The sequence below is a fragment of the Cydia pomonella genome, unplaced genomic scaffold (assembly GCF_033807575.1).
Source record: "Cydia pomonella isolate Wapato2018A unplaced genomic scaffold, ilCydPomo1 PGA_scaffold_161, whole genome shotgun sequence".
NCBI classification, from domain to species: domain Eukaryota; kingdom Metazoa; phylum Arthropoda; class Insecta; order Lepidoptera; family Tortricidae; genus Cydia; species Cydia pomonella.
The window spans coordinates 448740-461345 of NW_026907803.1; the positions used below are offsets into that span (position 1 = coordinate 448740).

Below are 12606 nucleotides of genomic sequence, written 5' to 3' on the forward strand. Positions count from 1 at the left end.
GCGTGAGGAGGTGACTCACCGGACAATCCCTGATGTTCTCCAGCGCCATGATGCCGTCGACGGCGGTAAGCACGCACTCGATCATGGCCTTCGTCAGCTTCAGGCTCTCGAGTGGCGACTCCTCGCCCTCCGATTCACCGTTGCTTCCGCCCGTCTCGTCGCTGTCCACGCTCAGCTTCGAGATATTCGAATCCGACTCGCTTCTTTCGTTCTCGTAATTAGTATACGTCTTCACGAGGTCATCGATGAACAACTTGTACCTGGGTATCCTTTGCACTGGTTCTAGCAGGTAGCTTGATAAGTCTAATCTATCGCCTAATTCTAATTGTTTCTCCTGTAAAAAATACACAAGAGTGATTTACATTTAAAACAAAAGTGTTAAATAGCATTGTCAATAATGTACGCTGGTCATTCACTTCGTTCCACAATTATACCCGTAAAGATAACGATACTGGAAACAGACTTCGGCGTATAATATTCTCGCATTATTTTAAAAGAGTGCTATACGTATTTGTATCAATTACGGTTATCGCCTTTCTCTGGCTTTCCCAGACAATTTAGGTCAAATGATATGTGATCACTATTGAGAAGTGGGATTAACTGGAGCAGAATTTCAATCTACCAAGTAGAGTGAGAAGGTGGTTGCAGCGCAATGGCGCAAGACCAGGCGCCTAGATTTTTACTTTCACTGAATATAAGCACTAATAAACACTGTATCCAAACAAACTCGAATATAAGTAATTTTGCGTAAAGAAGAACATATTGTTAGGAATTAAAAAGGCCGTTTAAAGCTTATCGCCGTTCACTTATAGGGATTTACGATTTTAAGGTGAGATTATTATTAAGTATTCTAAAACGGACTATAATAAGTGAATGCATGTGTAACGGTCTTTCCTACAGTTACTTTATTTAACTGGGCTTGCCATTCTACCGGCCACCGGTGCGTACGCCGCATATGAGAAAATAATGCCACAGATTACCGCCTCAAGCTCCTATCTCACGAATTTACATTATTACAAAAGCAACCTAGTCGTTCTCAAGATAAGGTTAGTATTTCTGTACTGCATATAAGAACGATGCGATTTAAGAGATGATATTCGTAATGCTACCTATGCACCGCACTACACAATGCGCTCTGGGCCCTTATTCGACATGCTAAAAGTGACGTTTCGTGTTGATTTCCATTTGATGTGAGAAATATTGTGACTTGTCGAATTGCTATTATCACCACCTGTCAGTGAACAATATCCACACTAGAGGCGGGGCGTTGTACCGGAATAGTTTTTGGAACAGGTTATTTGTAATAGACTACTTTTAGCTTGTCGAGTATTTAAAAGTACGGACTTTGATTTCTGAAATAAAACAAATATGAAACTTTTATCACCTCGTACCTCCATTCTTACCGTTACTTTAGGTAAAATAAAATTTTGTTAACAGATGGTCGTCTGGGTGTCTGTTGTATCTAAAAATAATGTAATAATATATAACAAAAATATGACAATAGATTCATAGCCTTCCCTCAAAACGTCACCATATTTCCGACCCTTACGGAAATAATAAGTCGATATTTGTATAAATAATCCTTATTTGTAAGACGCCTAAGCACGGCAAATACGTAAACTGCCTATTGGGGGTCATACTCGTAAAACTGGTATTTTAGACGTACTTTTGGTACGAGTAACAGAGACGTACTTTTGGTACGCAGTCCCAGCTCTAGTCAGGATTCTAGTTGTCAAATATAAGCGTGTCGAATACGTATTAGTTAACTGTCAAATGAAATTAGATCAACGGTAGACTTTTTTGTCGATGGGTATGGCTGCCATGTTTGGATTTATGACATTTAAAAGGGGATCCTAAGGCAGAGAGTAGTTTTACCTGTACGATTTTGATTCTTCTACTGGACGCAAGATGGAGTTAGCTGCCAAATTCCGATCAGGCTGACGCAACTAGGAAGAAAAAAGTTTTGTATGGAATTTGTTTCGCAAATCATTGCCAACGAAGAAAAAGAAAACGTCAGTGCTATTTATTCTGTCAAGTTTACATCAAGTCTACTGTCAGCCTAATTGCTTTGTTTGTTTTGAAGGCTTCAATGTTTTGTTCGGGTATTTCGTGTAATTTCTTTATTATTTAGTGCAAAAATCGAAAATAGTCAACCGTGATCAGAGTAAAGAGCGAGTTTGTTACAATGCCAGCGAGAAAACGGTTTACTAAGTGTGAAATATGTGGCAAGCGAGCCACTCGAGAAAATCACGAACAAAGGGATTTTATGGCGAAATTTCCCTTGGATGAAGACTGGTAAGTATTGCTTTAGATACTTTTGACCTTATTTTGGGTCAGCAGGCTATAAACACATCGAAAATTAGATATTTTACATTATTTTTCGTTGTGAACTAGGGATGTACTATAACTATCGATAACTGTAGTTTTATTTGTATATCAGTGTAAATAATTTAATTAAATATGTGAAATTTCCTTAGAACTAGCATGCAATATGACCATAATTAATTCGTCGAAGATTAATAATGCATAAATTATCTATTACTTATGCATTAATGGTCATTAGTTAACATATTTTTTTTATCTAGTGATTATTTAATATATTAACCTAAAATGTAAGAAAATTAATCTCTGTTTTTATGATAAATAAAGAAATATTATAGGACATTATTACACAAACTGACTTAGTACTAAAGTATGAATGGCATGTGTTGTGGGTACTTAGACAACGATATATATATACCCACAACACATGCCATTCATACTTTAGTACTAAGTCAGTTTGTGCAATAATGTATATATATATGTACATAGACCTAATTTATAAGTATTTATAAATACATAGAAAATACCCATGTCTCAGGAACAAATATTCATGCTCATCACACTAATAAATGCCCGTTCCAGGATTTGAACCTGGGACCATCGGCTTCATAGGCAGGGTCGCTGCCAACAAGGCTAGACCCGTTCTCATGATTACATAAAAAGTTAAGGATGCCGAAAAACATGATTTATAGATGCATATTAGCGCGAAATAATCAGTTGATCATCTCAGTAGCAAACACATGGAATATAAACTGTAGATAAAGTCATGTTTTTCCAAGGCTGTATGTTTTCAGATGCAGGCAGTGGGCCAAATTTGTTGGGAACGAAGACCTGATACATCTTCCCATAGAAAAGTTACATTTATTCAAACATGTATGTGCACATAATTATGAAAATCAAGCATTTAATAAAATAAAAAAACACGACTTAAAAACTGTATTAAAATAATTCGGGTCCACATTAAGCCCGACTAGATAGTAGTCCAATTAAGAACTATCCACTATATAACATACAACTTAAATGTGGACTCGATGCTAACCTGATTTCGAGTACAAAATTTGTAGACAGGAGCCTATGTTTCAACCTTCCCCATTTTATCGATTTCGATAAGAATCGTAAGCGTGTAGCGTACTACACTATTTAAATCGCTTATGTTGGTACTATGGTACTTTGACAGTTCTTTGTCGTACATTTTGGTAATGATTTGCGAAACAAACTGATTCCACTCGCTAGTATGGAAATCCCGTCTCTTAAAACGTAGTGATTATAATGCTCTTTGACAATGACATGCAGTTGCGTCGATGTAGATCTATCATAAAAACGTACATGTGACGCATGTGACAATTGTCCAGGATGAAAAAATATCTTGACAATTAACATAAAGCAATACAATACCACAAAATGTCAACAAGAAAACAGATTTATTATAAAAATACAAATTATATACAAAGCTTCATTTTAAAACCAATGGTCGTGGGTTCTAACCCCGGCTCTTAACAATGTGCATCTTGTAACATGTACCGATTGCTTTTCAGTAAAGTAAAATATATTCTCATGAGGAAGATGGAGTATCCCCAATAAGGTATATTTTCCCCTCTGGGTTAGAAGGTCAGATAGTAGTGAGACAGGGAGATATAGTGAAGAATGCGGAAAAACAAGCATTTATTGTGTTGTTAGGCTAGTTTTTTTTTTCAAAATTTGAAAACGAACGCAACAGCATGCTCAAAGCCCCCTGTGAGTCAGAATCTGTTAAATTTAGGCTTAAGACGAAACAGGAGCTGAGCCCGTACACAAATTTGAGATTTTTAGGTAAAAGGTAAAAAATATCGCCGTCGCGCTGACGAGTGTGGCACCCCGTACCTAGCTAGAGACTATCCCTTGTGTGTGTACCAACAAACCAAATTTTAGACAAATATGATACGTCTTCTTCTTCTTTGTCGTTGTACTCTTTGCAGAGCGTCGTGGTCAACTGCTGATATCAGGCGCAGATGTTGCTTGCCGTACGATTTCTCGCAATTTTTCGCGGTTGGGGGCCATTCTGGCAAATGCGTTCAGGGGACTCTTCATGGCAGATTTGATTTGGTCAGTCCATCGCATAGGTGGCCTTTTGCGCGGTCTTTTTCCGTTTGCTCTACCCTGCACCACTAGACGCCCTATGGAGTCGTTGTTCCTCCTCGAGACGTGACCGAAAAAACTGAGTATGCGGGTCTTTACGAGAGTCGGAAGGCGCTGCTTGATACGGAGTTCTTTAAGGATGGAGACATTAGTCCGAAACTCGGTCCAGGATATCCCCAGCATTTTCCTCCAGCACCATATTTCTAGGGCGTCTATCGTCTTCTCCTCTGTCTTTCGGATAGTCCAGGTCTCCGCAGCGTATAAGAATATAGGAAAAACGAGGGCCCGTACAAGCCGAACCTTCGTGGTGTTTGTGACGTTTCGGTGATAGGCTACGCTATACGTAAAAACTAGCCGAGACAAATCCTTTATAATTTCAGGATTTTCTACACAGCACAGAACATGGCACCCATATAGATCTCAATTCCGTTGTCGGCGAGTCAACAACGACACATATTCTTAATATTGAACTTAATTGGCTCTTATTTCACATTTATGTTTTAAATTAATTATAGGCATAGACATACCATATCCTATTGTAAGTACAAAGTTTCAGAGCAATCTAGCTAGCCGATTTAAAATGAGAGCGAAACTACATTTGTATGGAGAACCGAATTTGCTGCGGACGCACAATGTAGCATAATCGGATTAGGACCAACCTCGAAATCTCTGTAACAGTCATGAAATTTATTATGTATATAAATTAACGGCCCCTTTTCATGCCCAAACCATTTAACATTTGGGGACCTCGAGGAATCCGAGCCATCTTGGAAAATGTGTACCATCTGTAGCAGAGTGTAAAGCAACCTTAATATATTGAGTGTGACGCCGCCTTAACAAAATAGTCGCTGACAGCTATGACATTGACCCCGACACTTTTCGCTATTGACAGCTACACGTACTGCATCTCGCTCCTTTCCTAAAATATGTTAATATTTTTAAGTAAAGGATTTATATAAAATACACCACCATTGAAGACTCTAGACGTTGTTTTATTCAAGAATAATACATGGCGCAGTCGGAGAAGAACGATTACGAAGATTTAACGAGATTAAAATAAGAACTTAAGAAGGCACATTGCGGACCCCGGCCGGTACATCTCAGTATTAAGGTAATTGTGTTAAAATAAAAGAAAAATCGACAATGTCTGATGACGAAACTAACGAAGTAGATAGCATGGCATGCGCGGTCGAGTACAAAATGCCGCAGGGCTTAAACCTAGACGACATAGGAAACTGTTGGCCGCAATGGCAGAGGTTTAAACAGTCATTTCGCATATTTTTAATTGCCGCTGGCTTCGAAAGGCTAGCTGAAACAAGAAAAGCTGCCATACTTCTCAATTGCATCGGACAGCAAGCGCAGGAACTATATTTTAATGTGCTGCAAACTAACGAGAAAACGAAGTTGGACGAAATCATTGAATTGTTCGACGACCACTTCAAACCAAAGCAAAACCAGGTGATTAACAGTTACAATTTTAACAAACGGGACCAAGAGGACGGAGAAACCTTCGATGCATTCTACACAGCCATCAGGAAAATTGCTGAAAACTGCAACTACAAGGAGAAGGATAGGATGCTACGAGATCGAATACTCATCGGAATTAAGGACCAGCGGACACAGCAGAAGTTACTGGAAGTAACAGTCAACATTAAAACTTATTAAATTCTACACAAAAAAGTCCTCGATATCTTTGCGGAACAATACATCTTGTTATAGAGAATACTTGCTGAATCTAAGTTTAACGCTTATACACTTCCAGGGGACATTCTCTTAAAAGGAAACTCGGAGGAATATGAATTCTATTTATACATTTGTACGTGGTCTACCCCAATATTAACATTTTACTCTACTGCGATAAACCAGAAAGAAGGGTTATGGGTGTAAGTACTGATGTTTCAGTACACCCAGTAGCTAGGTATTAGGATACTGGACGGATTTTTTTAAATGACATATCGTTAGATTCCTCTTGCCATTCACAATCTACTTTTACTTGTTCTATTAAAGAAAAATCAATACAGCCGCCTTGAGAGGACTCCGAATATTAAATCATATTTTTTCTTCTAGCGCCTAAACTATTGAGCGGAGTACAGTAAAACAGACATCAGTAGATCCACAGTTAGTATACAAGTGCTATGCAATACAAAGTTACTAAAATTAACGGAAGAAAAAAGTTTAGGGCTAAATAATACGTCATTTAAAAAATCCGTCCAGTATCCTAAGCTACAGGCTGTCCTGAATCCTCAGTACTTATACCCATAACCCTACTTTCTGGTTAAGTTGCAGTCAAGTAAAATATTGATATTGGGGTAGATTATGTACAAATGTATAGTTAAAAGTGGAATTTTTATTCTTCCAAGTTTAGCAAGTATTTTTTAAAGCAAGATCATTTTTTTTTCGCAAAGATGTCTAAAACTATTTTATGTAGAATTTTATAAGCTTGAATGTTGCCTTACACGATTATTGAATAAAGAACGTAGATTTAGAGTAAAACGCGAATTTCTCCTGGATGGTCCACATTTTCCAAGATGGCTGCGGTTCCTCGAGGTTCCCAAATGTCAAATGGTGTGGGCATGAAAAAGGGGCCTTTAACGTATATACATACCAAATTTCATGACTGTTCAGACATTTCGAGTTTGGTCCTAATCCGACTGCGCTAATGCCACTATGTACGTAAACTGTAACTGTACTGCGGACTCAACCTTCACGTTATAATTTTTTAAGTATTAACGTTGACATAGTAACGAAAATAATAAACACGTCAATTGAAGTAAACAATAGGTATTATTATAATTATGCAAGAAAATTTTGCAAAATAGGTACATTAATGATTAATATGTAAAACACCATTAATTACTGAATTAAAATTATGATTTTGTGTTAAAAAATATGAGACCAATGATACAGCCCGATTACACGGGCTACATATTAAAAATGATTATCATGGAAACAGTAAATATACACAGGTGAACAAAGTTATAGTAAAATAGGTGCATAATTTCAGAGCTTGCCTGGCCCACCTGTACCACCTACCATGACCACGGCCGTCTCCTACTATTATTTTTTTCTAATACCTATGGCCTTACTAGCGAACAGTATTCCATGTTCTTGATCCAGAATTTAAACCCTCAACTACATATTTGTGGCACTTGGGGTTGAATTTGAAACTCTAGGGCACTAGCGTGGCTCAATGAGAGCGCCTTATATAGGCTTCTGGTGACCAGAGGATCAGCATTGTTAACCAGCGCGGAAATGCACCCAGCCTTCTGAGCACCCTACCGAGCGACCAGAATATAGGGCAAATATTTTATGTATACGTTTTTGACTTAAGTGTTTTTATCATGTTTTATATTTAAACTTACAGATGTCGAACTACCAGCAAAGTTTTTGAAGAGGTGTAGTTTTTATATTTCCTGGTACCAAACTGATACAGGAAATTGGAACATCAGTAAATAATCTACACCGAAGACAATGAAATATAGTCACATAATACTTTAATGCTTTATTTTATTAAAGAAATCGGTAAAAAAATGTGTTAACTGAAAAAGATAAATTTTATTTTATTTGTAGTTGAATAAAAAAATATGTATTTAATCTCCTTTTAACGTAGGAATTCTCTTTGTGTAGGTACATATAAATAATAGGTACTTAGGTCTTGGTAAGTAATATAGACAGTACAGTAGGTCTTATCTTAATAATTTGAGATCTCATACATGCGTTCCGATATATCTGATGGCGACTGTACATACAATGGGGTCGCGTATACGAGTACAAAGAGCATTAAAATAGTTGTTGATAGACCAAGTGAGCGAGCTACTATGGTACCTATCTTTATATCAATTTTATGCATTATGTAATAGCGCAATACAGAATTTTTTTTTGACAAATGTAGTATTATTTTTATAGTAATAAAAGTTATTCATGAACCATCTCGTAATTTAAAAAAAAAACGGACTTTATCTCTAAATCATATGCCTTATATTTACAGATGTGTTAGGTTACAACTTGGTTCGTGAAAGTGGTTTAGAAGCAACTTGAGACTGGGTGCGGAGTAAATTGCAACAATTTTTTTTACAATTTTGAGCGTTTATAGGAGAATATGTGGAGCGAGCATTATTCGACGTGTAGGTGTGGGTTCAACAAAAAGATCGCATGTCAATAGTTCCTTAATGTCGTTAAAATTCAATTAATAATCGCCTTTATCGACCATCAACTGTGTGGTCACTTTTTAATTGATTGACGTTGTCAGGTACAGTTTCACTACTCGCCGCCGCATTGTTCATAGCGCATTACTTATCCTATCGAATACAAGATGTCGCTGATTCCTGTAAACTTATGTTTAAAAAAAAAGACGCTTTACTCTATGCCATATATTGTAGGAAAGGAAGGGTATTCCCTGCCGTACGTCAAAAAATCCAAGATGGTGCCCAAGCCCATGGACAATAAAGTCTAGCAATAAAATCAACACTTGTCAAAATTTGACATTAGCAATCCACAGTCAGGTGACAATCAAATCAAACCGAACCACTTCGAGTTCAGAGCCATTTCAAACTATATAGTAGTAATAAACAAAGTTGATTTTTGTTTGATTATTTTTTCTATGAATGAGTTTTGATTGTTCCAAATGATAATATCCACAGTTGATAGAATCAACACTTGATACAATCAACATGCGATAGAATCAAGTGTTGATTTGATGTGGACGCGAAATTTGACAGTTGTGCATCTCGAATAAGGCCCCTGGCCAATAATACAAACGATCAATTTGCTGCTTATGACACTTCTTATCCATAATGATAACGGCATATCTCTAGTGAAAAGTTTGCAATTCCGGTTCCCGTAGTTTACCGTGACTCAGAGATCGTTTTATAACAGATTCAACGTGATATTTTTTTCATATTTAATATAAAGATTTCACTTACCGCACTTTTACAACAAAGATGTATTTGTAAATTGTGGACACATATGGTGTATATAATTTTGAATAATTCTATTTCAAATGAAAAATAAACTGCGTGTGATACCTTGAGATAAGAAACGCTACTGTTATATTGTAGCATCCAAACAATTTTATTTTATTTCGGGACTTTTTTTAAAAGATATATAATCGGATGTTGACGCAGCTTCCTTTTTTGATTACAGACGGGGATAAACATTGTACGTGTTTAATTTGTTTACGTTTTAATTCTAGAAATACATACATTTCAAGATCTGATATTTTTATTTGATAACAGTAGTTTGTTACTCTTAATATACATATGAACAACCAGCCGACGCTTATTTTATTTGGAAAGATTTCAATGGCCTATGTATATCACAAATAAACTTTAATTCTTCGAATCGATCCTCGGTATCCTGTATCAAATAAATTGCACCACCACGCGTAACAGCTGTAAAAATAATAGGAAAGCCAGGTTGAACGTGGCATTTATTGTCCGAAAATGCAATAAACAATTGAATATGATTTCTTATGGCTGTTAGACAGTTATCTGGTATCACATGCGGAGGTGTATTTTGATATTAATTTTTTATGGTTACAATCATTTCTGGTTAAGATATGTCACTTTTGACACTGATAAATAATATCTATAGCAAATGCAAATGAAATGTATAACCTGTTCTTACAATCAGAATACGCCTCCCGGAATCGTCACAAGTGTAATAACCGCCTTACAGCTGTTATGCATGATGTGACAGTACAGTTAATTCCCAGCGGGTATTGGCATTTAGGAACTGCTTTTTGCATTTAGTTTTAGTTTCACGTCGATAATAAGTAGGTATGTAGATAGAATGAAAATGACTTTATGTTATACAGCTTACCTGAAAGAAATGTTTGTGCTCATATACCAGTCTCGTAGCTCTCTTATTACCTCTGGAGTACATTACATACATATTGAATTTTTGCTCCTGAAAATAAAATATTTGTTCAACACTTCTATAGCGAACAAAAAATTTAGGTTGTAGGATGATAGGTGGTACAAATTAATACTATGTTTATATTGATGATTTGTCACAGCTACTTTAAGTACCTACAAACTGCACACACTGTACAAGATGGTTGTGTGCCGCACACTGCTGCACACTGGTGGAATCCCACCTTAATATAAGGACGGAGTTTTATTCAAAATTGTAATTTTGAACAGAAAAAATTGTTTTCATGCAATGCGTGCCGAAGTTAGTGAAATCTCATCAAGTACTTTCCCCGGGCTAAAACGGCAAGTAAAACTACCATGTAACCCGGGCAATCTGGCGGTAACTTACGGAACTGTGAAAAATCGTGCATTACTAATATCATGGATATAGTCCGACCAGATTTATTGAAGCTACTGTCTAGTCCAAATATCGCTAATGTTGTAGAAATAACGGATCAAGTTTATTATGAGAAAGGCCAGATTACAGTGGACGGTTACAAGAATAGACAGTATCACGCGCGCCGCAGTCCATGACACCGATGTTTTTATGACTACTGGATAGTTACTTTTATTAATTATTTCAATTATTAATCAATCATGCAGATTTATCTCAGAATCTGTTTCTTTAACAAGTTTAGTATTCTTAAGATTTTATCTTTTACCTGGTCACTGTATATTCCGTATGTAGGTATATTATTTCAAAAACTTATACCAGATATTACTAGTACTATTAAAGTTTAAACTGGATAATAACAAAAAAAACTAGACCTTAAAATATATGCAGTTACCTTCTTAGCCCATTCATAAGCAAGAATTACGTTGAATATGCACACATTAAACCGTTAAATTTAATATTAATACGCTGAACAATCAAAATATGTTAGTGAGAATAAATTAGAAACTATCTCACTGTCGCGAGACAGCGGTGGCAGAATGATTCCATTTTTATCACTTGTCACTATGACCGTCACTTTCACGCTTACATACTTGTTAGAAAGTGACAGGTATGGTGACAAATTATAAAGAGCCGACCATCTTAGCCCTACAGTTGTACTTACTGTACCCGGAAATATTTCGATGCTTAATGTAATGGCCAAAACATGCAGGCTGCATTCCAACTATACAATATAAAAATAAGAACTTCTGAGATAAGTACGGCTACCGCCAGTTTGACTCTGACATATTCGCTAGCGTGTGCGCAACTTACTTTCTATGCATCTCGCTCGTACTCGCATATTAGTGCATTACGTACATGTTAGTTTAACACTGCTAAGGCAGTTGTGGTAAGACTATTGTAGTTAGTGTAGTTTTTCTAATTCAGAAGTAAAACGACTTATAAACAATGTGCACGATAGTCTGCAATAAGTTCAGATTTTCCCTCAAAGTCGAAACTGATTTCCATCACCCTGTGAAAATGTATAAATTTATAACTGGTACTTACGAACTTCCTAAAACATTGTCCCAACTTTCTGAGATCATTCTCACAGTCTCGTAAAGCCGGCAGGAACTCTTCGGAGTGGAACCTGAAGATGCGTTCGATGTTGGCGAAAATGTCAGTCTTCATACCCTGGAGGGTGTAGGGCAGGTCATCTCTCCCCATTTCGGGAATGTAGTTCTCGACCACATGCCTCAGTCGTTCCACGTACACGCTTTCGGTGTGAAGCAACTCATTTACTCTTTCTGTCAGTCGCCTGCAAGGGGATGACACAAAACCACAATTATGATGCTTGTTATGCGTGTTGAACTTTCAAAATAAGGTGTATGATATCATAAAAATTGAATGCACTATTGTTTGGCTTTTGCATTGGATGTTGATGTGTGTGCCATATTTTAAGTTTAGGTATAATAGGAATATATCTATGCATATCCATTCAAGAATGCACAATACGTAAGTATATAATTGTCTTAGGTATCATAAGCATCTGATGAGTAAATACATGTAATTGATATCATTTGTTAATGGTTTCTGTCATTAACATATCTAATCTTAACTTTTTTCCACTTCCCATGATATAGTCATATAGTGCCGTAGCCGACAAGAAATCCTTATAGTTTTGTTATGTCTATATATGGTTTCTGCACGAGAATTCTCGAGAAATTTGACCCTCGTCGAGACGCCTCGAGAACGCAAGAAATGAATCTCTTATGATGAGTAAAAAAAAACACGCTTATAACACGTGATGTGTCTATAGTGTATATCATTAGGTGCTTAAATAAATGTTTGATTTTTATTTTCAGGCACTTAAAACACTAATTA

The 12606-nt window shown here is 36.5% G+C and overlaps 1 protein-coding gene across 1 annotated transcript in view; it reads right to left on the minus strand.

The window, feature by feature from the left end:
• The window catches only part of LOC133533404 (obscurin-like), a 40280-nt gene that overhangs the window by 15711 nt on the left and 11963 nt on the right, over window positions 1-12606 (minus strand). The window contains exons 2-4 of the mRNA XM_061872375.1: window positions 11791-12040; window positions 10258-10344; window positions 20-334 (exon numbers count right to left, since the gene is read on the minus strand). Of these exons, the coding sequence (XP_061728359.1) occupies window positions 20-334; window positions 10258-10344; window positions 11791-12040 (652 nt within the window). The remainder of the gene's footprint in view (window positions 1-19; window positions 335-10257; window positions 10345-11790; window positions 12041-12606) is intronic.